Source organism: Limanda limanda, chromosome 6 (assembly GCF_963576545.1).
Source record: "Limanda limanda chromosome 6, fLimLim1.1, whole genome shotgun sequence".
NCBI lineage: Eukaryota > Metazoa > Chordata > Actinopteri > Pleuronectiformes > Pleuronectidae > Limanda > Limanda limanda.
Genome location: NC_083641.1, coordinates 11846013 through 11873991, shown reverse-complemented (window position 1 = coordinate 11873991; position 27979 = coordinate 11846013). Strand labels below are relative to the sequence as shown.

At 41.5% G+C, this 27979-nt stretch overlaps 1 protein-coding gene and 1 pseudogene across 1 annotated transcript in view; both read left to right on the top strand.

Annotated features, from left to right (window-relative positions):
• The window catches only part of LOC133003696 (F-BAR and double SH3 domains protein 2-like), a 115913-nt gene extending 99800 nt beyond the window's left edge, over nucleotides 1-16113 (top strand). Inside the window, exons 15-21 of the mRNA XM_061073487.1 lie at nucleotides 4591-4725; nucleotides 6923-7006; nucleotides 7187-7364; nucleotides 8215-8438; nucleotides 10047-10239; nucleotides 10329-10423; nucleotides 11397-16113. Of these exons, the coding sequence (XP_060929470.1) occupies nucleotides 4591-4725; nucleotides 6923-7006; nucleotides 7187-7364; nucleotides 8215-8438; nucleotides 10047-10239; nucleotides 10329-10423; nucleotides 11397-11489 (1002 nt within the window). The 3' untranslated portion in view covers nucleotides 11490-16113. The remainder of the gene's footprint in view (nucleotides 1-4590; nucleotides 4726-6922; nucleotides 7007-7186; nucleotides 7365-8214; nucleotides 8439-10046; nucleotides 10240-10328; nucleotides 10424-11396) is intronic.
• A 373-nt stretch (nucleotides 16114-16486) lies between these two features.
• LOC133003694 (NACHT and WD repeat domain-containing protein 2-like) lies at nucleotides 16487-27150 on the top strand (annotated as a pseudogene).
• The last annotated feature ends 829 nt before the right edge of the window (nucleotides 27151-27979 follow it).

The following is a 27979-nucleotide window of genomic DNA, read 5'->3' as shown; positions in this document are numbered from 1 at the left end:
TCTATTTTCCCAACAGTAACGTTAAGAAAAGTGCAATCGTCCAAAAATGTAATTTTAAACTTTGAGGCAATGACTCAATATCGTCAACTTTTATTCTTCTCTATGATTGAATTTTTAAGTGAAAACCACCCAGCTGGAATAGTTCTCCTGACAAATCACTGCCCAAATGATATAAATTGTAAGATAATTGACCTCAGCCCTGTTGCCTAATCATCTATCACGCCATTAAGAGCCTCTTAAAACGCTCCACTACCTTGTTGGAATACTGATGTAGACCTGGCACAACTTGCAGTTTTTTGAGTCCATGAACCTTAGTTCTACCGGCAAGATGTAGACTAGTGCAGATCTGAAGCCTGAAGTGAGTTGGAGTGTGTGTGGATGGTCTATGTGTGTCGGGAAGGAGGAAGTGGGGTGGAGGGAGTTCCAAATTACTGGAAGTAGTAGATTTAGATTTTCCTACACTGGGCAGCATCCCACCATAAACAAATAGTTAATAGATATTTGGTAAAACACTAATTTGTGGGTTTTAGAGGAGGTGGTTTGTGGATTTAGTTAAGCTAACTGTACTTTCCCGTAAAAACAAAAGATTAACGGATATATCACGTTTATTGGAGTCCACCTTTGGTAAATTCAATCGTTGGACAAGAGTTGGAAAGGCATACACCTGTCTATATAAGCTCTTACAGCCGATTATGTAAATTCAAGCAAAAACCAAACCAGGAGGTCAAAGGGACTGTCCACAGAGTTCCTACAGGATTGTGTCAAGGCTACAAAAATTGACTGTATCGAAGGTCCCAAAGAGCAAAAGTGTTCTCCATAATTCTTTGGAGAAGTTTGGAACAAGCAGGACTCTTGAATCCTGTTTCTCACAGTCTTCAGTCTATTTGAAAAGTCCAACGGGCTTTTACATGTTCTTCACTAATGAAAGGCTTCCGTCTGGTCCAGACTGGTGGAGTACTGCAGTGATGGTTGTCCCAGTGAAAGATTTTCCACACCGGCTCTCTGGAGCTCAGCCAGAGTAGTCGTCAGCTTCTCAGACACTTCTGTTACCAAGACCCTTCTCCCTGACTGCTCAGTGTGGAAGGCAGCTCGAGGAAGAGTCCTGGTTGTTTCCAACTTCATTCATGAATTATGGAGTATATTGTGCTCTTGGAAAACCTCAATTCAGCAGATTTTTTTTTAGTCTCGACATAACAGTGTCTGTGAGCTCTGCAGGCTGCCCCTTCGACCTCATGGGTTGGTTTTTGCTCTGATATGAATTGTATGCTGTGAGACATTATAGTATATAGACAGGTAAGAGCCTGAATTTGAATTCACCCCAGTTTGACTCCAATCATTTTTCTTTTTTAATATGTTTGCAATTATGGTACACTGGGTGGGGAATGATAAGGGCAAAAATATATATATTTTAAATATTTTAATTTAAGCAGGAGTTTGCAACCTAATACAATACAAAAGTAAAGTTATCTGAATACTTTCTGGAATTCACTGTTTGTGCATCTTGTGCATGTCTGTCTGTGTCTGCCCATCACTGTGTATGTGTGTATGTTAGTGTGTGTTTGTGTGCATTTGGGTGTGTGTCTGTCTGTCAACAGCACTAAACATAGTCTGCCTGCTCCATTGGAAGCACTTGACATTCTGCTCACATGATATTGCAGCTTGCAGCTGACGCCAGAGAGAAAGAGGTAGAAAGTGGGGAGAGTGAGGGAGAGAGAAATCTAGGGAGAGAAAGAGCGAGAAGGAGGGATGATAGACAGAGTTGTGCGGTGAGAAAGGTAATGGTAGAGAGACAATTACTGAAGAGTGAGGGACCAAAGAGGAGAGGAGAGAGTTAGCTGAGAAAAAAGGAGGGCGGTGTGATGTGAAGAGTGATTATTCTCACGTAATATTTGGATACAGAGGTGAGAGAGATGGAGGGGTTGTGAAAACCTGCAGTGAACAAAGAAGAAGAGCCACAGAATGCTGCAAACAAATATTAAATCTGGCCTTTTAGCGCAGGAAGAAAATCTACAAATTTCACATCCTGAGAACTGTTCATCTTATCATCCTCGGCATGTGTATTCTTAATGACTGAGGGAAGTGCAGTGTCAAATTTTGTGCGATTTGGACATGTGTGATACGTTCAATATCAATGCAAATGTAATAACTAGCGCTCTTACGTAGCAGTCCTTGGGGGCGGGGCAGTGTGCCTTCACTTTGTGAACATGACTTCTTCTACTTCCTTGGATAAACTAGTGGTCGGCAACTGGGTCAAACCACAGGTCAAAATCAACACAAGATTATTTTGATAATTAAATTTTTTTATTTGTCATTGCAGATAAACCAGATAGGATTAAGCAACTAAGTTTTCTAACTTCACTCTGCGCCATAAACTGTACATAAAAAGCTCTGTACATAATGTCCCGCACACAAACAGTATATTTGTGTGCGTGACAGTATATTACAGAACAGTTTGAAGAGGACTCACTAATGACACGTAATAATTCTAAAGTAGATCTGGAGCATTAACACAGACCAAGAGAATTGTCCATTTCAAACAGACATGTTTAGAACTGGCACTGCACTAGTTCTCTTTAGATTCAAACACATGAGATACATTTATATTCCCAAATAACATATTACCTGCAAGTAGTCGGTAATGTCACAATGGGTTTCATTCTCTTCCTTTTGGTTTGTGTTTTTATAGGTTTTCTTTTACTTTCCCTGTCCTCTTTATAAGATGAATCCGTTAGGAAGCTGAAAAAACCTCCATCAGGTGTGGGTGTTGTTAAAAGAACATAACCGAAGGCACATTGAGTATGCAGTTGTTTGACAGCAGTTTAACAGCCTCTGATTTCATTTGGAGTGCACTTGAGCCTTAAGAGGCCGACTGTAGGAAATGGAGAGGCACCGAAATTATAAGGTGCGACAAAGCAAACGATGAGACAGAGCGATGTAGACATGCAGGAAAAGCAGTCTGCTGATTAAGGAGAGGTCAAGAAGTGACCAAACGACCAGAGAGAGAGATATGGAAGGATGGATGGATTATGAATAATAATCCATTTTTAATCCGTAATTTTCTACTATTGAACGGATTACTGTGAAACGTGACAGTACCATACATGCCCCTCTCAGGATGAACTGTAATAACTTAGATGATCACTAATCTTTCCTCGATTGTGTTAGAGACACCTAAAATGAATCTGAGATTTCAAGATTAAAGTTGTAATGTAAAGTCAAAGTCATAGCATAATGAGAATAATTGTTATTTTGAGCTACGTGTCATGTTAGAGGGGGAATATCAGTAGATCAGTCTGTCACCTACCTATCTATTTGCTCATAAGCACTAAATTATCGTTAATATCAGGACTGTGTGAAGGCTGTGCAAGAAACTGTGTGAAAGATACAATGATTGTTTTAAGTTGTTACAGATTGTTTTAAGTTTGTTTTAATTGAATTACGACTTTTTCTTATTCTTGTGATGTTGGACTTTCTTCTCATTTGGCCCAATACTCCTCAGTGCTAGTGCCACCATCAGGGCAACACTGAAATTAGCTAACTACTCATACATAAAATATACCTTCAGCCCTCAGCTATACTTGGTGTTTGGTTCTAATTCATTATGCCTAGCTAAGATGGTGAACATGGTAAATGTGCCAAACGTAAGCATGTTAGATTTACAATGGTAAGCACGCCCTTTGACCAATTTGTGGGGGATGTTTTTTGAAGAAAGCAACAAACAGAAAAGCTTGTGTGTGTTTCAGATGTAAGGCTCTTTGGTTACCATGGGGAACGTGTTAATATTTGATAGGGGACACCTTAGGACTATACCAAAAGCATTTTTGTATTTCCCTGGAAGATATAATCCTCTTTTCAAGAGCTGAACTCATATACAAAACACACACATCTGTTTTGTGGCACACTGTGTCAGTTTACTGTGTCAACAGAAATCTGATGACTCAACACGATGACCTAGGAATGAATAAACACACACACACACACACTCTCTCTCTTTTGTTGTGGTCATGGCAGCTTGCTGTGTGTGATGGATCTTTCTACCAGATAGATCACATGACCTTCATATAAGCCAGTGAAATGGTGGTGCAACAAAAGAGGGAGGGGTCGGATCATATGAAACGTGAGTCCCTTCACACCTGTTTCTAAAAGCTGTAGTACCCACACTGAAGGGGAAAGAGAAACTCGGACAGGAAGAAGAGGTAAAAACAAGCCTGCTAGTATTCTTATTTTAATATAGTTTGGTTTGTGAAACTAGCACGGAGGAAGGGAAGCATAGCAAAAGACAGAACTTGCAAATGGGTAAAGAAAATCAGCAAAGGTTTTGGTGGTTGTTAAAATTAATGTAATTCCACTATTGCTAAACTAACTAAACTAAGTACTTGGCCAAACTATTTGTTTCATTATATGGCCTTATTTTTTTAATTCCCAATTGAATTCTTCAGGAAAAAGATCTTTGGGCATTTGGACAGCCATTTGTTTTCTACATTTTTTTTCCACTGGAGTATCAGAGGTTAATGGAGCTTTTCATTTTTGTCCTTGAAGTTATCAGAGGTTTTAACGTTATCTGGCTGTGTTTGTGTTTATGTGTTAAAGGGCACAGTGGACCTGGAGCGCGAGGAGGGAGAGGAGTGTGAGGAGAATATGGAGGTTTTTGACGACAGCAGCTCCAGTCCTTCAGGGACCCTTCGAAACTACCCGCTCACCTGCAAAGTCCTGTACTCATACAAGGTATGAACCCACACACACATATACACACATACAGAGTTAGTCTCTTCTGTTACATGGCCACACCTACACACACACGTTAAATGTTTGCAACAAGGAGTGGAAAACAACACACATTCATGTGCACTATTAGATACACACAGTTGAACATAAGTGTTGTATTTACCATACTGTGCTTGTATATGCAGCGCGTTTGTTTTCATACCATTCAGCACAATTTGAGGTTCAGTATCTGGCCCAAGGGCACTTCAGAATGCAGATTGCAGGAGCGTTGGATAAAACTACCGACCTTCTGGTTAGTGGACGACCCCCTCTACCTTCCTAGTGTTGTGCAATAATGGTTAGGAATGATACCATAAGCTAGTGTGCCTTTAGGCGTTCAATAAATTTGGTTATAAAAAATAGAAAAATAAAACATTAATATATAAAATATTAATATTAAATCATAACTTTAGTTTGACTAAGTTCTCGCGGGGCACCACCCTTCATAGAAGGGAAAAGATAGCCAATTTATTGATTAAGATCAGTCTCATTTAGATCTAGTTCAATTAGAAATCTTAATATTTACTATTAAAGACTATATAATGAACAGTTAAGGTTTATAGAGTTCTTGACAGTGTAGAGGTTGGCAAACTTCACTTATGCAACATTAATGACAGGACAAGGTTAAAAGAAAGCATTTATTATAAACATAATAAGTATAAAACACCAATTACTAAACAATATACTAACTAATAAAGATGTGTGTGTGTGTGTGTGTGTGTGTGTGTGTGTGAGGGTCTCTCTGGTGGCTAACAAAGAGAGTCACACCTTCCTGTGATCTTTTAAGATCTCTAAGCTAGCAGGGCCCCCCCCTCCTTCTGGTCGGGGGACGTAGCTAAGTAGGTGAAGAGATATGCGGGGTCTGTGAGAATGCTAATCAGAAAATGGCAGGGTCTTTGTAGAGCCCAACTCACATTAACCTTGATTTAACTTGTAACACAATATCACCACATATACCAAACTTATAAACACCACACAGAATCAATTAAACAGTCTTGCTTAGCCTAGTAAAATTATTAAGCCCAGATAATGTTACCAGTCCAAGGACAGGGAGAAAGTTGCTGTGCAGTTCGGGTAGCAGTTCTGGCTTTTGAAGTCTCTGGTTTGTGTGGTCTCTGCTTCCGCGGTTCTGTTGAGCTGTGCAGTTCAGTTGCTTATTGAATCTGTAGTTCTTACCTGCAGGACACCGAGTCGCTGCAAGGAGTTTAGAAGAAGCTTGAGATGCGTGGAGGTTTTCTTGAGAAGATGAGCTGGAAGCTCGACCTTTGACCTCCAGTTGTTGGAAAAAGAATATTTGAGCTGGAGGAATCCGGTTCCTCCACTCGCCGATGCAGGAGGAAAGGCCAGCGGCCTGCTGTCCTCAGTGGTGGTCGGTGGAGAAGAGCGCTGCTGGAGCAGCCTTCGGCCCTCCGAGGGATTGGAGAAAGAGAAAGACTTTGAGGGAGGCCTGCTATTATATAGGCCCAGTGGCCTCCAGGTCATGTGGCCAGATTTGACCAATTGGCAGCTGATCCTGGTAGAAATTCGCACCTATGTGCGAAGATGCTGAAACAAAGGGGACATGTTGCCTCCTGGGAGACGGAGTTATTTGACCTTCTCAGGACAAAGAGAACACATTGCACTCTGGGAGATTGAGTATTCTCCAGCCCATGCGGCTTGTCAGGACAAAGGACATCTGCTTTCAGGTTTTTACTTCGAATACAGGCCTGAAAGAGAGACCTGCCTTTTTGCACAAAAACCATGTCCCAACACTAGGGTTAGGGTTAGTTAGGTTAGGGTTAGTGGGTGGCTACAGTATAGGTCATAAATCCCACCTCCTCCATGTGTATTTGCGGGATCTTGCTGCTACATCTCTTGACAGCTGTTGTGAAGATTCTGGCTCCAAATACACAAGATGGTGGCTTCATTTCTGGATAGTGGGAGGAAGCGTAGAAACGTCTTTATATACAGTATTTGGTTTTCACTATACCATACAGTATTAGTGCAATAAGACACGTGGATTATAATGAATGTTACAGCTACATAAATCATCATTCATAGATTTGACCAGATTTTTCCCCACCTTCTTCCTTATTCTCTCCGTTCTTGTTAGTTTTGTTTCTTTTCTCACTCCCTCTCTTTTTTTAATACTGGTGGTGTGTGTCTCTCTCTCATGCAGGCCTCTCAGCCAGACGAGTTAACCATTGATGAACAGGAGATGCTGGAGGTCATCGAGGATGGAGACATGGAGGACTGGGTCAAGGTGAACAAACCCAACAGGCATTATCTCATCAGCTCTGTGTTGTATACTACGTGTCTGCTTTTCTTTTAGATTTGTATGTTGGTTGTGTGTGTGTGTTTGTTTTTTATTTATTTATTATTATTTTATTTAGTAGGTGCATGTTTACATTTGCGAATGCTCCTCATTGTGTATGTTTTCCAGGCTCGCAATAAGACAGGCCATGTTGGCTACGTCCCAGAGAAGTACCTGCAGTTTCCCACCTCGAACAGTCTCCTTAGCATGCTCCAGTCTCTGGCTACACTCGACGCTCGATCGCACACCTCGTCCAACTCAACCGACCCAGAGCTTCACTCCGGCTGCGTCAACGGTGACATAAACAGTGAGTACAATGAAACTTGGTTAAGATCAATTATTTTTTGAAATGATTTAACTGCATACCAGGAGCTCCGGTAAAACAAGCTCACTAATTTAAATGAGTTTGTTCTTTCACCCATAATGAAGTTATTATGTGCCTCTAACTGAGAGAGTTTTCTCTTGACTGCTTCATTAAATTCCAACTACAGAAAACACAGAATTGACTAAGCAGGGTGTTATGGAAAGAGTGAGTGCAGGGGTCATCCACTGACCTTTGCTGGGTAAAATTAAAGGGAAATTATAGCATAAAACCAAGAACAAAAAAGGAATATGGAAGTTTTGTCCATTCCCATTTTCTTTTTTGAATTATGTATAGCAATTAGTGGTGGTTGGCGATCCATATAGAAAGAACCAGGCCCTATGCTGAATTTAAAAGCAAATAAAGCTGCTGAAAACAAGCTCAGAGCTGCAGAGCAAAAACTATATTCTCTTTTATTCACATTTCCTGATTGGTTTGGTGTTTTTTTTCTCTGCTACCAAAAACAAAGATTGGCATCTCTGCTGCAATTAAAAATCTTGAAATGTCATTTTCATTCTTTATTCTTCCCTCGTATGTTACTGTTTTCTTTATTCTTCCACTCCTCTTCACCCACTCTCTTTCTTTTTTCTGTTTATACTACCTGAATATTTGGATGAGTTTCGTCCTGACAACTAATTACTCTTCTGTCTTTCTGTCTCTGTATCTCCCTCACTTCAGCAGTGTGTACTATTCTCTTTATGACAATAACAGCCAGGCAGACAAGGAACTGCATTTCCCCCAAAATAATTACTTCTTGCTACTCTCCCTCTTTTTCTCATCTCTTCTTTCTCTGCAGCAGTGTATGTTCGTGCACTTTATGATTACGAGGGCCAGGCAGACGAGGAGCTCTCTTTCTGTGAGGGGGCTGTGATCCGCCTGCTGAGCCGTGACACGCAGACAGATGATGGCTTCTGGGAGGGGGAGCTCAACGGACGGATGGGCGTCTTCCCCTCAGTCCTGGTGGAAGATTTCACTGAGAATGGGGAGAGCAGCGGAGGAGGAGGGTCAGGTGACATACAGGTACAGAAGCACAAGGATAAGTGTCACAGGCTACATCCATGCACATGGACTCGCGATACTCCGGATTGGCTACCAGTGTAGAACCCAACATGGATAATCAATTAGATGTGTTGCTGATCCTGTTGTCTTTGTTAACAGCTGTTGTGTAGGTAAATTCTGCATTTTACAATGTTACATCTGTTTACATATGTAGGAGGAGAGCTACTATTCAAGCAATCTGTGACAATCTCCGTGTCCAGTAGGACACGCATGCCTTCCTGTTTACAGCAACACGCATGTCCCGTGTACATGATATTAGTTTCCATGCAAGTTAGTGTGGATGAAGATTAAAACTGATTCGGAGCCAAAGCTTGTGTGGACAGAGATTGTTTTAGTTTAAAAACATAGTGGATGTAGCCAAAGATAATACAGACAACAACATTGAACTAAGTGGAAAACCTCAGGAAAGCAAATTTTAAATTGGAAACATAATCCCACTGAAGTAACACACCGATATTCAGCACCTCATTCCTGAGCTGAGCTGGAAATCTGCTCTTATCAGTCTTTCCTCAGGGCAGAAATACCAAGGGTAGTGTGTAGTCTCCTGTGCCACGTTCTCCCCTTTCTTCCCATTCCCTTCCTGCCTGTTGTTCAGTTGATCTGTCAGCAGGACAGAGTTCACAAACAGTGGATCAGTGCTGCCATGTTCCTGCAGCGCTCTGATAAAAACGCTGCAGTGCAATCAAAGACTGAGTTCTTATCTGTGCCACTGAGTGCTGCCCTGGTGCTGCCCTATCAGAGGCTCGGCAACAGGAAGGATACAGCCTCTCCCTTCCTTTAAGCCTGGAGTCATAACAATATTAATTTCTTTTAAGTCTTATGCAGTTGAGATGATTAAAGAAATCTGATTTCTAGAGACATTTTGATATTTATCTAGTTTCTATGTATTTAGAGTGTTGAACTCTAGAACCTGTCTGATTTATCGTTGGGCTGATAAAAAATGGCTGATATGAGCCTTTCACATGAATGAAACTAGCATTATTTGCTTTACATTAGATATTTTTGCATTGTTTATTTTGTAAAATGAAACTTTCATACAGTGCATGTGAAGCAGTATGTATCACAAATGCGCTGTATGAAGGTTTCTTTTAACAAAATAAACAATGCAAAAATATCTAATGTAAAGCAAATAATGCTAGTTTCATTCATTCAATTTCCTTCATTTAAGTTCTACATTTATCTATTGATCTATTGAAGTTTTGAACTCCTTAATATTGATATCTGCATTGGCCCCCAAAATATCTGTTTCAAGGTTGAGAAATGAACACAGTTTCTCTTAGTTCTATGTCTTAGCATCTTTCATGTCATAGTTTTGTTTCTTTGCTGCAGCTTTGTGTGAATCACGCTCAACACTGTCATCAGTGGCGTTTCCATAAGCAGCAGGGGGCCATTTTCAAAAAAAGCTAAAAAAACTTACTATGCCCAACAAGCAGCTGACTGACAAAGATAGAGACTGACTGGACAACTTAGTGGAGCATTTTTAAGCTAAAGAGACAAATATTTTCAGAAGTGATGTGACGTATCGAGCAACACAAATATTTATTCCTCTATTTCTGTCTCTTCCCATAGATCTCTCCCACTCTGAAGTTGCCATCGTCTCTGCCGCCTCTTCCGCTGTACGTCCAACCTCCCATCAGCCCTTTCACCAGCCCCGAGACCTCCACCCCACCTCCTCTCCCACGCTCACCCTCAGCCGCACTTAACGGGGACCACAAGCCTCCACTGCCAGCGCCGTCACACAAGGGACCACTGTCCACTCACAGTAAGTCTAAACTATTGTCAGAAACCGAACCAGGTGAGAAAGGTCACTGGGACTTCTCATTAAAAATCTCTCTCTGTGTGTCCGTGTAGATCAAAGTTCTAGCAAGAGTCCAGTGTCTCCAGGATTTCCTCAGACTCAGCCAGCGAGATTCACCCCTGAAGGAGGCCCTGGGAAACTACGACCTGTTAGTACAAAAGTTATTTAAAGGAGAGAGTGTTGTATGTGTGAGATGACACTTCTTTTTTGTAAAGAACACTCTGGTAATTGTGTGTGATATATTTAGATATTTCAGTGAAACAATCTGAGTCATTTAATTGCAGCGTATGAACTTAATGAGGTGGATTACAGAAGAGCTGTATATGTAACGTTAGAAACATCAGGTTGATGAATCAGTAGAATATTCATCAGAAAATCAATCGGCAACTAATTAGTATTGGTATTGGTTAATTATGATATTGAGGACTTTAAAAAAATCTAACACTTTTTGTGCATCACCTTGAGCTTTGGGGAATTGCACTGAGCATTTGTCTCTATTTTCTGACATGGGTTTGGTGATGGGTTCAAACGTTCACACACTCTTATGTGCAACAAATCCCGAGTGACAGATTGACAGACTATAGAGTAAAAGACAGGGTCTCGCGTAAGAGAAAGAGCATTATATACCACAACTGTACATGAAACTATGCATGGACGGTACAAAAGTTGTGGACCATAGCACAAGCACATAGTAACTCAATTGCACGAGCAAGCATGAGGAAAATAACGCAGCAAATAGGGCTGCATATACCAAATTAGCTCTCTGATGTTATTATGTGAAGTGTAAAAATGCTTTGATTCACTATGAAGTAGATTTGTGTTTATTTAGTAAAATGCCAAGTGTTTCTCAATAATTATCGAGACTGTGGCCCACTATACTCAAATTTGTCCCGCTACAGTTATGATAATTAATTGGAAGCACTGGATATTTTAGAAAAAACACTAATCAACAAATCAAGGTAATATCGGCATATTAATATACTATGAAATAATGAATATGTTTTTATAGCTGTTTACTTCTTATCATTCAAAATAGCAATTAAGAAAGTAGAGCATCTGTTGATGTCATTCTTTTTTCTTCTTGAATTCAATGTTTAATGAGTTTTGTGTCTCTGCTGCAGGTGCGGGCTGCGCCGCCTCCACCTAAACAACACGCCCGGAGACAGCCAGAGAAGAGCGACAAGACGGAGGAGGTGGAGATCACACTGGTGTGACAGACAATAACAAATTTGAGAACAAGATGACAGACACACTTATCATTCAGGCCGAGGAACTGAACAGCTCTGAAGTGAAGTGAGCTCAAATAAAGAGATGTGAAGTAAACTGAACTGAACCACGTCGAAGACCTCCGGCCATTCAGCATCTTCATATCCCTCCTCCTGCAGTGAAGGAGGAGAGAAGAGATAAAGGCAGAGTATTCAGTTAAATAATCGTATTAGATTTCTAATCAAGTGCAGCAGTAGCTGCCTCCGCATCGCTCCCTGCCCTCCCCCATCCCTCCATTCTTGCCTTAAAACTTCACCTCAAACTCACTTCAAACCAGAGCACAGCGAAAGGAGGAAGAGGAAGTTTTCTTTTATCTTGTTAAACTTATCCAAGATATCAGAGAATATTTCTCCGAGCAGGCAGATCGCTCTGCCCTGCTGACAAATAATCATGAAGCATGAGAAACATTTTTGGAGCCCTGAAACACACTAATTATAGTAAAGGCTTATCAGACAAATCAAAAATATAACTAGATACAGTAACTAGATAGTATTTGTTAAATAGCAGCTTTCAATATTAATAAATGTAAAGTTTTGTACTTTTATTTAACTTTCAAAGAGCAAGTACATTTTTTAATTTAAATTTACTACCAATTAGTTAGTAACAATAAATTTAAATGTTCTATTTTAAATGTATTTATTTCCTTTTTTGTGTCTTTGCACATATTTAATCATTTATTAATTAACTCCACACAACATTTCCTTTTTTCTCACCATATTTTAATTGCCCTACTGCAAATATGACAAAGAATTGGGAAAACTCTTGATATTTGGAATACTTGAGACGACTGTGTGGCAAACACTGGCATCAAAACACAGTCAACATTTTTAGCTTAGTAGGCCTGTTCTTCCAACTATCTGAAGCTAATAGTTTCATAAAACTACACCAGTCAGTGCATAAAAGTTAATTTTGAGTAAAGAGACATCTGGTTACACGAATCTACAAAATAGTTGTCACATTTCTTTTGTGATCTTGATAAAAGAATTCTGTGATCTTCCAAGTAGCATTGTAGCGCAGCAAGTAGCCCGCAGGCTAACATGCATTAGCTAGAGCATTACACAGTAAAATATATTGAAATATAAATATTTAAAGAAAGATTCAGCTAGGTAGCAATGAATATTGGTGCTGAGCTCGTTTAACTTCGGTGTGTAACCAAATGTCTCTTTACTATGCTCTCCTATAAGGGAAGTGAACTATGGTGGAAATAATCCTTGACCTTGTGTGATCCTTGATGTGAGAGCTTTAATGTCTCTTTTCTCTTAATGTGAAAGAAATTGAGCTCAAAACATATGTAGCTTATGATGTTAGCTTCAGAATGGTGGCTAATATTAGTTAATTAGAGCACTCAGTTGAGTAAACTGCCCAAAACTACACTGCTGCACAAATGCACATATGAGAAAATTCCCAAATTGGAAATATGTGGTTGAAAGACATTAATGATTAAATATGCGTGTGAAAAAAAGAAGAAGCAAAAATATTTTTTTTTAAAGTTCATCGAATATAAAACTACAATAAAGTGTTTGTTGGTGAAAATTTGTATTAAAGCTATTACATTTTCGGCCATATCTGATAACTTTCTACAACCTTTGTGTCTGAGTGTTAGGGCTCCGTAGACTTTAAGTTTGATGGAAGGGAGTAAGTCCTGTTTTGGAGTGTCAAGAGGGTTGAAGCAAATGGACAGAGACACTGGGTGTGTGGACACAGGGTCCCCCTCCCCAGCCCGTTGCTCCACATATATAGTCCTTATCATCATACGTATTCAATGTGTATTAGTACAGTACATTACTGTTGTCATAGGAATGTTATGCACAGCGTTTCATATAGACTAACTCTGCTGAGTGGACGACCATGTCTGATATGTAGTGGAAGTTTTATTCTTGTCTTATACTGAGAGGGCATTGTAAATACAGTATGAAGGAGGGATGAAGGGAGAGAGGGGAGGACAGGATGGAGAAAAAAAGGAGTAAAAGGAGTAAAAGGAGGCTGGATCCTCCCTTCTGCTCTTAACTCCACCTTTCCACCCTTTCTCCCTTCTTATCTCTCCCTCTCTCCTCTAGTGTGTGATCTGTCCATCGGCAGTCAGTGTGAATCAGTAGCTATCATATACACACATGAATACATGATATTACACACATTGCTATATCTTCTCTCATTCTGTGTCATGCTCTGTGGTTGTATCACTGATTGGTTAGGGACATGGACTGTATAAAGATGAACGACTTGTCTCCATATCCCCCCACCGTCCAGAAATGAAGCCAAATATCCTGATGTCCTGCCATCTTTTGAAGCCAGAGTCTGTAGCGATTGGGGGATGGAGCCATGGTAGCGAGGTCCCGCCGATACACAAGCTTGACCGATTGTTTTTTATAGCATCAATCAACTATTTAAAATCAAACATACATTTTTTTAAACTTATATCAATATAATAAGAACTACCTTAGATGACAGAAATCATCTTTGAGAAAAACATATTTGATGTACACTTTTTAATTTGGCTCATGTCCCATCCACTAACAAGGAGAAGGTGTGATTATCCTGCAGTCAGCCACAAGGTGGCGATTAAAACACTTTGGCTTCACTTTTGGGAACCGTCATTTGGTCCATCTTTATATAGTCTATGGTTCAGGTTCAGGAGAGCGGTGCTTCGAAAGGCACTGAAATCGTTGGTATTCACTATGTGGTGACAGAAAAACGTTTTATTTGAGATGATACATACAATAAACATATTTTGGGGTTCCGAAGATTTTAATAATCACATAATGAACTGTAAGACTTTTATCTCGATTTTATTCACCTGTAACATATATCCTTTTTTAAAGCTGACATGCATTACATTCACAGGTATTATTTTTCTCTGTTGCTAAGCATCTCCTTCACATCGCTATGGGAGTCTAGCTTTTAAATGGAGCAGAGAAAACATCCATGAAAACAAATGAGCATTTGAAGTTTCCAATTTGACATCACCCTTATCTTTTCCTGGTGTCTTACATTTCACCTATACTTGGTCGAAACAGTGAGGAGAAAGAGATGTATAGAAAAAGTACATCATATTGAAGTAGCAAAGGACATTCAAAGCTGAATTATGCTGTGTTTTTTTACTTAAAGTAAGTCAATCTTTCCCCTTAAATACCCATCAAGCCTTTTAAACTCCAGCGTAGCACTTTTATTTATTTGTACCTTCCCTGAAGAATAGCAGTTCCTCCACGTAGCAGCAGGACACTTAGAAATGACTCTGACGAATCACTGTCGTTACAAATACAGATGATTAGAGTCGTTCTTTTCAATCCAACGTGGATCTAGTGGATCCTTTTTGTTTCAGTTTCACTGATACTTTGATTTTAACTCTCCACTCTTCTAAAGGGATGGAGAGGTTATTGTGGACAATGTAAATTGGTGTTTTCCTTAATTTATATCAACAAAGAAAAAAAATTTGGGATGATTTTGAATGAAAGTATGGAGAAAATTTGTTTTTCTTTCTGGGTCCTGAGATTGGCCAAACTGTTTGGGTGTGTAATTGTTAGGTGAGAGGAGAAATTTGGATCAGATCTGTGTTTGACTGAAGACTTTGCCCAATTTCTTCCTACATATTTATTTTGAACAGGGTTGGCTTTCACACTGGACATATTCGAAATAAACACAGACATGTCCGTTTGGATGCTTCATTTTCTTTTTTCTTGAGTGGTTGATTAGCACACACCGCTCTACCATGTTGCACACATAACAAATTATGGCGCTCCACATAACTGGAGACGATGTTTGGAAAGCAAAAAGAGTTTGCTTTCTGTTTAGTGATATTTATCAGTCCTGCTCAAACCTGCAGTTTCACAGTTCATATTTAATTATTGCACACCTGTAAAGTGTATTAATTCATTATAAACTGACTGCAAAATTTCACACTATAAAGTATTGTTACGGACATTGGGACACAGCTTCAGAATTTAAATTGATTGGTTAGAAGAGTGGATGTGAATAATGTAAGATTTAGCGTCCATTTATCCCTACTGAACAAAGTTAAGTATTCTGGAAGTAGTTCAAGTCTAGATCTAGACCCCTGCTCCTCTGCTGTTGTGGGAACTAGAGCGGAACTAGACTCAGGGCGACCTGAGCAACAGCCTCTCCTCGATCTCTCTGAGATCTTATTTATACTGGTTTTCAAACTTGTTTTGAAGTTTATGGTTTACTGCAGCGTCCCACTGAACTCACACAGCGTTAAAATCTGTCAAACTATCAAATATAAAACTTCAGTTGAAACTTTGAACATGATTATTTCCCCTTGTTGACAGACCTTTTGCTTCACTACAGTGTTGACTTATTTGGTATGAGCCTGTTGTTTTTTTAATGTATTGTATAATTCTATATTTTTCATCCGGGGATTTGCAGCAGCTCTAACACTGCAGTTATTCACGAGGTGGTGGAACAACTGGCCTTCTCCCTCTTCACAGACTGTTGCCATGATGACAATAATGAGTAAAGATGCAAAAGTCTTTCTGCATATTATTATTGGCTGTACAAAACACAAAGTTTGTATTTATTGTGTACAAATGTTAATTAATAAAAAAATATGGAAAATTCTGTTCTTTGTTTTATTTGTTTTTTAGCTCATTTTGTCTGTGTTTCTAAATTATAATGTGTGTATTTGTCTGTTTGCATACACCTGTCCTGGAAATGTGAGTATCACATACACAACTAATAATGAGTGTTTCTAAAGAGTGTATGTGCTGCACAGACGTTCCAGTCTCTAGAAGTGGGTGTGATCATGGTGACACAACACAAATGAGGATTTCCTGAGTGGAGCAGGAGGGGAAAGAGACACAACAACACAGAGTAGAAGCAACTAACTATGAACATTAGATTTGGACCCATGACAACCTCCATGTGGATTTTCTTTGTACTCTATGTTTTGAGTTACAGCTCTTGATTTGTCTTGAGCTCCGGAGGGAAACAAATGGACTCCACCTGCCGCTCTTCCTTTGTGAAGCTCTATCTGTGCTCCAACCCTGAGGGTGAGTAGACGTACACGTTTACGTCTGGTCGTTGTTTTTCAGTTGTTGTTTTTTTTGTGAAACATATCTTGTTTGTGTTAATGCTCTGTGTAGACAGCGTGGTGGAGCGCAGAGCTCTGAGAGAAAGCAGTTTCCCAAAACTTAGAGAGCACTGCAGACACACATGGGGACTGGACTTCAGCGTGAGTACTCACACACACACACATGTACACACACACACACTCCACTTTTCACTATTGTGTTAGGTTGTGTTGCAGCAGAAGAGGTGATACAAGTTTCATAACCTTCCAGTCTTTTTAACACAATAAACATTAACAAGTTAAGGCACTGTCGATGCCCCATAAAGAAATACATTCTCGTTATAATCACACTCACTCACTATGAATGGCCTTTAAAACTCGGAGGAGCATACAGGTGTGACACAGTGAATAAAACTCTGTAACTTAGAATTGGGGTGGAATGAATTATTAGCATTAAGTTGTTTTTATTTGCTTTTATCTAGGTCTAATAAAATGTTTCCTCTAACTGGAGTAAAATGTTAAGTAGATTGTTTGTGTGTGTCTTATATCCTTTAACTCTACCTCCCAGAGGCCATCACTGTAAAACTGCATTCAATTCCAGCTACCCTCGCCTGATTAAATTTGACAAAAAAGAAGATTATAATGGTGAGCAGCTGTATCAGGACTGTATTGGTTTGCGTTCATGTTCAGATCACCCTCGGGCAGTTCAGCCAGCTCACCTACTTTCTCCCCATTCATCAGCATGTGTAATTACAAGGATAGAGGAACATGATACCTCACTGAGCCACCACAGGGCTGATTGTTACTGCACCTGACTATGTGCTTTTCATAAACTGAATTATCAGTCAATTCCATTCTAGCTCGTTGAACCATCATTTGTGTGTGTGTGTGTGTGTGTGTGTGTGTGTGTGTGTGTGTGTGTGTGTGTGTGTGTGTGTGTGTGTGTGTGTGTGTGTATGTGTGTGTGTGTGTGCATGTGTGAGTCTGTCTGTGCAGGTGATAGACCCCTTTGAGTCCAGTGATCGCAGTCGTTGGCCGGATGACAACACCAGGCAGCAGCTGATTAAAGAATGCAGAGAGAGCTCATCTGGACCTTTTTTACTGGTAAATGAATCAGCACCAGTTATAATGTAAAGGGTGTAGAGTAGAACAGCTGATATACAAGCCACAGGCATGAACAGTAATAAAGAAAATTCAGTTTTATTTTATAAAAAACATTGACTATAAAATCTTCATTGCCGATAAACCAGGTAGGATGAACACTTAGTTTTCTCACTTATTCTGCACCATAGACTGTTTGTAAAAAGCTCTGCAACCAAAACAATACAAAGTGACAGTATATTGTAGAACTGTTTGAGGAGGAATCATTAATGATAAAGAATAATTCAGACGTAGCCCCGGAGCTTTAACACAGGAACTACACTAGTCAACACAAATTGGTACTAATCTGCTTTTAAAGATGCATTTATACTCTGATGTTCCCTCTGTGTCCACATGGCGGTGCTGTAGGCTCTGGTAGGTCACCAGTATGGTGCAGCCAGTCTTCCTGCTCAGGTGGAGGTGTCTGAGTTCCAACTGCTGCTGCAGCAAAGCCAGAGGGGGGGCACCAGCACACAGGAGCTGGAGAGACTTTACCAGAGGGACGAAAACACCATCCCTCCCTCTTACTGCCTGAGACACCCACACAGAGCCCCCTGCAGGCCTCAGGCATGACCAACACTATCTCAGGGTTTACTCACTGTACTCCACCCAACATTTTCACTTAGCCTATGTTTACAAATTAGGATTAGCTTTCGTTAAGTGCACAGAAGTAAGATTAGAAGTAAGCATTGTGAATTGAATGTGAGTGATTGATTATAGATTTGTGGCAGATCTGTTTTTGAATGGCAGAGGAATATACAACCACAAAAAGGCACATACTGTACCTCCACCATGGCCCAACACTCCCCTTAAATTCCATCCATCTGCACCAGATTTAATACAGGCATCAAGATCCATGAATTATTCCCTGGGAAATTGATGCAACATTAAAAAGAACCTAATGCTTGACCTAATAACTATGTTATTCTCTTATAAAACCATACAAAACATTTAGAAATATCAGGAAATAATCTGAAGCGTCAATAATCCTGATTGCTCTCCAGTGTTTATATTCTGAAGGTCAGATAACTGTATATCTGTCTGATCATACTGTTTGATCATACTTTTAGTGACAAAGTTATCATGTTTTACTTTTATAAAATGAGTCACCACAGCTATTAGTTTGGACATTTTTTTCTAAAAAGTGTCTAACTGTTTTTGTGAATCAGACAGGGATTAGTAAGGAAGAGTGGAGCATGAGGAAAGCTAAAGAAGACGAGCTGATGAAGATAATTCAGACGACTGTGAGTCTGTGTGTCCACAACAATGTAATGGCCCCAGAAAGAGGTCACACATACTACAGATCAGGTCAGATATACACTGTCTGTGTGTGTCTACGTGTGTGTGAGTGTGTGTGTGTGTGTGTGTGTGTGTGTGTGTGTGTGTGTGTGTGTGTTATTAATCCAAGTTGAATGCTTTTCATCTTCTCTCCAGCCCTCGATGCAGATCTACGATTTGCTCTGGACGAGCGTCCTGATCATGAGACGATAGGACGCTGCCTGGTCTACGTCAACAAAGTCTTGAATGCTGAGCGAGAGACAGAGAGAGGACGGATACATTCACAGTCAGAGGTTAAATCTTCCATCATTTTCTCATGAGCATTAAATTACCCTTCAGCACAGATTCATAATATCATAACACACCTCACTTTCACTCAGGTCACATTAATGAAGCACTCAGTCGTTATATTAGAGTCATTACAGTCACTTCCATGCATAGACAAGCAGGGACGATTGAAATAATTCTGATTCACTCATGCATTACCATTCATCTTTTTTGTTCTTGGTTATGAAAATGTATTTATGAAACAAAACAAACTTTATGTTTTACTATATATCGAAAGAGCTAGTGGGGCTATACAAAACAAAACATGTAAATTTGCTACCAATTGCTTCAGCCCCTCCACCACCCCAGCATCCACCTGTAGGCTCCGACGGGGGTTACAAGTATTTGCTCATCACTCCCATCATTCCTGTGTAATCATATGGGGTGTATAAGAATGTATTAACTCATTATTTCCATCTCCTGTCTTCTCAGGCCTCAGACCTAAGATTCGCACCATCTGACCAGCATTTTCTCTCAGAACTCAGTGACATCTTCCTGCCCGGTCTCATCGCCTCCCGTTGGATTCAACTTTACACTACCACCACAGAGTGTAACCGTCGCTATGGTTACACATCTGCCAGAAGGTGTGACTACGCTGAGTCTCTGTGCCAGCAGGTGTGCTCTGACCTCATGGGGCTGATTGACAGCTTGAACCCATCAGAAACCTGGAACCAGACGCAGCTCGGTGACGCGCTGACCCGAGACTGGGCCGAGCAGGAGGAGCTGTGTGACTCCCTGGCACGATTTTATGATGTCTTTCGACCAGAGGAGGAAGAGGTGAGGATGAAGGTGTTTTATGGACGAAAAATAGGTTTAGATGTAGATAATGTCAACACTGCTCCGCTGGGTGTAGGATTAATCACTGGGAGATTAATTACAAGTAGCCAATGGGTTCTCAGTTTAACAGTAACATTATGTGCTTTACAGTTCAGTAGCTTTCTTTTATTTTATAATTTGTGATTGTTACATTTTTAAAAAATATATTAAAACATTTTCTCTGCATTTTAGCATCACTAAAGTTTACTTTCAATGGTTGTAGATCAGAGCCTATGTGAAGCAGAGTGACCAACAGTGCCCACTAGTGGTGGTAGGAGGGCCATGCACAGGGAAGACAGTACTGCTGGCACACTGTGCTCAACAAGTGAGTGAAATTAACTGACACGTTTACCTCAGTAATATTACACTGACATTCTCTTATTGTTTTAGACAGTTTCTATGTCAATGAATAAAATAAAGCTACAAAACAGAGCTGTAATAAAGTGAGAAGAATATTCACCAATTTTCATGTTCCATTTCACTTAAAAGAAAATAGTAAAAAAGTAGAAAATCTGTAAATTTTAAATTATTGTTAAATGGAATAAGACGTTTTTTTCCAGCCTTGAAGCAAAAATTAAATAATTATATGATTAATCAAATTATTTGTGAGGCAGAAAATTGATCAGCAACCCCTTTGATAATCGATTAATTGTATAACAAAAATGTGCACCAAGTATAGTTTCCTAATCATCCAGTTCAGGGGTTCCTAAATTGGGGACCAGGACCCCAAGGGGGTCACGCAATGATTCAGACATTAAATAACATTTTAAAGTATTTAGAATTTTTTTTCAACATAAGCTTTCATTATTTCCAGACATTTCATAGGTAAATAGCTCTGATATTAATTGCTATTCACAACAATCAGCTGGAAGCTTTTCAGCTCCACTCCAGATTATTTTAAATTAAAGAGTTAAAGAGATTAAATTGTTATCAGTATCTATAATGAGCTGCATTACGAGAAACTACCGACAAATCCATTTAAGAAATCAGATGTAAACAAACGTAATGACAAACCAGTGCCTCAGAGAGATTTACACTATGAGTCATTGCTGCAGGAGTCTGTGCCGTATGGTCTTAATAACATGAAAACAAGTCTCTGTCTCTCTCTACAGATGAGGTCATGGCTTCCACACAGCGATCCAGTGGTCATCACTTATTTTTACAACCTGCAGCAGATGCCTTCCCCAACACACCTGTTGTCCAGCCTGTGTTATCAAATAGAAAACAGATACCACAGTGACTCCTCCTCTAAAAAGGGTCCCAGCATCCACCTTGTCACCACCACGGACTACCATGGCTGCATCAGTGACTCCAAGGACCCAAACTCCAGCTGCATCCCAACATCCGCTCTGGATTCTCAGCGTGAACCCACCACCAGCGAGCATGTTTCTGACTTTAACATAAACCGTTGTACCAAACAAAGCCCAGCTCCTAGAGAAACGTGTCCCGGCATCATCAAACCTGACATCAGGGTGCCTGAGCTTAGAGAACGTCTCTCCTCCCTCCTGTCCCGTCTTCCTTCTCCCAAACAGCCTCTGCTTCTAAACCTCAGCGGCCTGGATCAAATCGAAAACAAATTAGTTTGTCTTCAGATCATTGAGAGCCTCCCGTCTCCCCTCCCTCCTGGAGTCAAACTGCTCCTCACAGTCTCCTCCAACAGAACACATGTCCTACAGGCCATTAAACGACATTACCAAGGTGTTAGTGAGAGAGAGTCGGGATACGTTTGTGTACGGTTGGGATCTGCAGACAGGAAGGAGTGTGTGAAGTTGTCGGCATCGCTGCTGAGCAGTTCAGGAAGGAGGATAACGTCAGGACAACAGGCTCTGGTGAACCAGGCGCTGAGCTCCTACTGTCTGACTCTCTATGCTCGTCTCCTGCATGTGCACACCTCGCTCTGGTTCTCCGGTATGAAAGAAAACAAATACACAAAAACAATATATCTGGTTATTTAGTCAATTTTCTTATGGTCAAGAGCAAATCTCATAAAAAGACCAAAAGCAGCAACGTCAGTCATTTCCAGCCTCTCTAACATGTTTCTAGCACGGGTCCAGAAGCCCTTTCTTCCCCACTGAAGATGCAAATCTTTAAAAAGAAAGGGTCATGAAAATTTGTTTGTCTTCTTTTGAAAATTATTTCCTAACCTACTGGTGACTGTAGTTCTTATCTCCACCAAGGACGTTAGGTTTTCTATGTTTGTTGTCTGTTATTTAGCAGCATTCACAAAAACTACTGAAAGGGATACTATGAAATGAAGTGAAAGTTTTGGTCATGGATTAAGGCCGGCGCATGCTTCTGCGTTTTCACGGGCCCGGAAGCGTAAGAGCCCTTCCGGGCCCCTTAAAGGCCGGCGCATGCTTCTGCAACGGCGTCTGCGGCTTTTCACGCAGTTGTGACGCAGGACTCTTTGTCATTCAGGGTTTTCCAAGCGTTGCACGTGTTGCCATGCAATTCCCCGCCAGAACACTGGCGGAGTAATGATTTTTGTCGAAGTCGGCTCTTCTTCGTGTGTGGCACGAAGAAGAGCGGTTTATTTACATCGCCACCGCGGCTCCTCAGAGCCTTTTTCTGGCGGACAAATCCGCCGGTCAGTGACGGGTTATACTAGTGGACATAGTTTCGGATCTCTTCTGCCAAGTGCTCTTCTATTTGGTCCATATTCGTTCTTCTAAATCTTCCGTGGTTTCCGCCGGTATTATTGTGCATGAACCGTAAATGCGACTCCGGAAATGATGTAGTTAGCACACCAATCACAGCCCTTGCGGGCGGGTGACGCTTACGTGCTTACGTGCGTCGCCCAATTTTTCTAACTAGACGGCAAAGCTCCGCAAGCGTCACGTAGCCGGCAAGGCTGTGATTGGTCTGGGTCTGCTAAATACATCATTTCCGGAGTCGCATTACCGGTTCAGGCCCGATAATACCGGCGGAAACCACAGAAGATTTAGAAGAACGAATATGGACCAAATAGAAGAGCACTTGGCAGAAGAGATCCGAAACTATGACCACTAGTATAACCCGTCACTGACTGGCGGATTTGTCCGCCAGAAAAAGGCTCTGAGGAGCTGCCGTGGCTCTTCTTCTTCTTGCCACACACGAAGAAGAGCCGACTTCGACAAAAAACATTACTCCCCCTAGTGTTCTGGTGGGGAATTGCTTGGCAACACGCGCAACGCTTGGAAAACCATGAATGACAATGAGTCCTGCGTCACAACTGCGTGAAAAACCGCAGACGCCGTTGCAGAAAAAAATGTATCTTTCTTTGAGAATAATAATAATAATCAGGGATGTTTAGGAGTGTGTTGTTATCAATGAGAAGGGAACTAGTCTACTCAGGTACCGTTCGACCATCCCTGGATATGAAGATGATATATGTGAAAGTTACTATCATTACACCTTTCATTAAAAATGTTTGATTGCTTTTAATGTCTCTCCTTCTCTCCAGATTCTGATGTGACATCATCATCGCTCCCTGAAGGCATCCACACATCCATCTCTGCCTTCCTGCATCACCTCGAGATGAAACACGGCTCCTCTGTTGTGGCTCGAGCCGTCTCCTACCTCACCCTCTCCAGGACCGGGCTTGCAGAGGTCGAGCTTGCCGACCTCCTGTCAGGTGACGATGAGGTGCTCTCTGAACATGTCCAGCAGGGCCAGAGCTCCTCCGCCAGCGTGAGCGTCTCACAAATCGACGTGGAGAGACTTCTATCAGATCTGAGGAGGTTTCTCATCAGGAGGACGTCTGCAGGGTCGCCTGTTTTGTTGTGGGTGAGCAGACATTTTAAGCTGGTGGTGGCTAAGAGGTATCTGAGCACTCCGGAGGCGAGGAGGGAGATTCACTCAGAGATGACAGATTATTTCAGTGGCCGATGGGCTTGTGGAAATGCTAAACCACTTCTTGATAACCTGACATGTGGACCAAACAAGGCTAAGATGAAAATGTACATTGACAGGCAGCCGTTTATCTTCACTTGTTCGTCCAAAAACTCTGGTCGGGTGAATTTGAGAAAAATCGTAGAGTTGCCATATCACTTGCAACAAAGCGGCAGATGGGAGGAGTTGGAGCGCGGTTTATTAATGTCGTTGCAGTTTCACCAGGCTATGGTACGAGCAGGTCGTCTAGGAGAACTGGTGGCCATGTTGGAGGATAGCAGATCACAGATAGAGTTCAGAGAAAGACGACTCCTCGCAGGAACGCTGAAGTCTTCAGCTTGCTTACTGAAGTCTGTACCTCTGCAGCTGCCTGTGGTGATGGAAACAGGCCTTCTTTCTTATCTGGAGCTCATTCCTGAACTCCACGGTTATGTCAGGGAGATCCGACAGGAGAGGAGTGAAAGAGGAAGTGGGTTAGGTGTACTGATTTCTCCTACTCCTTCCTCTGTCCCCTCCATTCAGTGTTTGAAGTGTGAGACCAAAACCCAGAGCGTTTCTATGGTGGAAGCAGCTGTGACAGAGTGTGGGATTGTGACAGAGATCACAGACAATGGCTCTGCTTGGATTTGGAAAGGCCCTGGCTGTGATGTAGTAGAGGTGTCACTGAGCTGTGAGGAGAAGGAGCTGGAGTTCAGCGGAGTGAAGAGCAGCGGTCGATTGGTGCTGCTTTCCACAAGATGCAACAAATGTTTCTTGTGGGATGTGACAGGCCCGGAAATGTTTCTGGAGGTGAAAGACCCTTTGAAAACCCAGTCCGAGACAAACTCAAGCCAACAAACAGCAAAGAAGGTCGAGGGCTTTGTTGCATGTCAGAAACAGATATACATGTGGTGGAGAGATGAGAGTTTTGTGAGTGTGTTTAATGTTTCCAGTGATAGCGTGACTCGCTTCCAGTGTCAGAGCTCTGTGACCCGTTTGGTTTGCTCATCCAATGGCTTGTACGTGTTCTGCGGGCTGGACGACGGGACAGTCTCCATATTTGACACAGTCTTTGGCAGTTTGCTCGGCAGCAGCTCAAACTCAAGCCACAGAGCGGTAACAGTGATAATCATCAGTGAGGATGGGAGGGAAATGGCTTGTGTTGACAGGACGGGGAACCTAACTTTATGGGATGTGGCGAGCAAAACTCAACCGCCCAGACTCCTAAAAGAGCGATTTACTGGCGGTAAATCGAATGATGTCCTCAATACAGATCACTCTGATGAAATTGACATGTTGTTGGTATGTCAGTCTCACCAGGTTACACTGTGGGATGCAAGTGACTGGGAGCTGGGGGACCAGTTCTTGGCTCCAAAAGGGAGAGCCTTCGCTCAGGCTGTGCTCTCCCAGGGTGGGCACCTTTTCCTCGCTTCGTTTGAATCCTGTGCCCTCGTCTTGGTGTGGAGGGTCAGCTCGGGGGAGTGTGTCCTCTCCTTAGAAGCAAACCAGCAGCCCCACGCGCTCCTCAAAACACCATCAGATGTTATTTGTCTCACTCACGACGGCTGCCTGACAGTGTGGGACTCTGAGATGATAGATGCTGCAGGTGCAGCTCTGAAATTGGGGCTTGGGGTGAAGGAAGTGGTGGTTGAAGAAACGGGGGAGCGCTTCTACACCACAGACGGGTCCGAGACAGTGTGGAGATGGACTTTAGGGACGGGCTTCCCACATGCCAACTTTATACATGATGGTCCTGTGGAAAAACTGTGCCTTTCTGCAGATAACATTCATCTTGGGACACTCTCAGCAGGGGAGATTTACATTTGGAAGACAGAAACGAGTCAGAACATCCTGCGTATAAATGGAAGCAGAGCCACAGATATCATGATCACCCCTAATAATAAGTTTGGGGTGAGTTTTTCCAAGCAAGGGATGTGTCAAGTGTGGAAGCTGACAAATGGGAGAGTTGTGTGCAGCATACATCTGTACCTATCCAATGCCAAGGTGTCTCCTGAGAGCACCTTCCTCATCGGCCTTCACCAAGGTGACCTGTTGGCTGCTAGTCTGTGGTCAGGCTCCATCAGTAAGCGTTTTTCCTGTGTAGAAAGCTCAGACCATGTCGTTGCTTTCCAGACAATCTCAGAGCACCCGGACTTGGTGGTGGTGATGGCTGCCTCAGGGGCAGTGTACACCTGGAAGGTAGTGGACCAGACCGTGTGCAGGCACTTTCAGCTGCCGTACACATTTCAGTGTCAGCCACAAGACATCTCCATGTCCTCCGATGGGAGATATGCACTGCTGTCCACTGATAATAACACCATCAACCTCTTGGACCTGTCTCAGGTCAGACTGTGCTCGTTCAAAGCTGATGGTCCCGTCATTAAAGCCTGCATGGACGAAAGTGGATGTTTTGCCGCCTACATCAGCATGGAGACAACCTGTGTCTGTGAGCTGCATGTGAGGCCTGTCCTCACTGTTGTACGACTTGCAGATGGGGAAAGAGTAGGAAGTGTGAGTCTGTCTAAGAATCCATCGACTCTGCTTGTGTGTAAGCAGCAATGTGTGTATGTGGGGTTTGAGGACGGGTCTCTCGGTGTGTATTCGGTTTCGGACGTCATGTTTGACAGAGAGGAATTGTTCAGGTGCAGAGAAAATCTACCTGGTGAGGTGAAGCGCTGCCCCTTTGAAAGAGAACCAGTCAGCTGGTTACCGCTGGCAACCCCCAATGTTATGTGGCCTTAAAATGATCATATACTGTTGGACAATGTTTGTGCTTTGAAACTATAATGAGATGATACATTTCACGGAAAGCAATGTTAAAAGCAACAAATACATATTATATATTATTTTATGTATATTGTCATGTGATCGATGAGTGAAAAAAAGAAGAGACTGAAACTGTGACTTGTGGGTTTGAATGTGTTTATTGCAACAAAATAACCCCATCAGAATAAATTGAATATTTATAGAGAAACTGTAGCATCAATTAAAGCTGAGTCATATCTATTGTCTATTCAGTTTCATTAATGTCTGAGTTCATGTTGATGTGGATGATAAACCCTTGGGGATAAAATTAGAACATGACTTTCATTTCTGTGAAACCAAAACTAAGAGTTAATCAGCTTGTACCACATCTTCTGCATTCTGTGTCATAATGTTATGTTACTACAGAGAAGACTGGCACGTTTATTTGAAATAAAATAATTTGCTCTAAATGCCACATTATGTCTGTTTTTGTATTAAAAAGCAAAACAACTCTGTATGTCTACATCACATTCTGTAATCGTAATTCACTGTTCTACTGCCAAAAAATATTTTTCATTTTAAAATGAAATTCTTTGTCTTGAGTTATTGGGCTCAGGATGTAGAACAGGTTGTCCAGTGAGTAAAAGTTGGTGGATCGATCCCACCCTCCCCCATTCTGCATGCAAGATGTCCTTGGGCAAGGTACTGAGCCCCATAGGCTATCAATGTGTGTAAAGAGAAAGTGCTGCACACAGATGCACTGTATGAATGTGTGTGTGGAAAACACTGGGTGGTCACCAAGACTGGAAAATACAGACCATTTACCATTTAATTGTTTTTAAAATATTATGTAGATACTATTTCATTACACCAATTGAAACACACAATCCAATCTATTGCTCCTTAATTATACTAGATTACATTATATAATATTGTAAAAGTGACTCACACTTCATTCACACCCTTCAGAGTTTCAAGTTAAGTTTCGCTGCTCTCATGCCGCCTTCACTGTTTCCTGCTATGCTCGTAAATAAGGCAACTTCCCACCTTGGTTTCCATTTGGTCAAATTCAAATGACAATGTTTACCCTGCGACAAACTCAAAAAAAAATGTTTGAAATTTATGGTTTAGAAAAAACAGACACAATATGCTGCACCGGCAAAATTAGTGGTTTACGAGAATATTTGCGAGTTTGATCGTGATAAGTCCGACGGCACGCGAAGGCAGCGTGAGTAGAAACATTATTTGCCTCATCAGGGC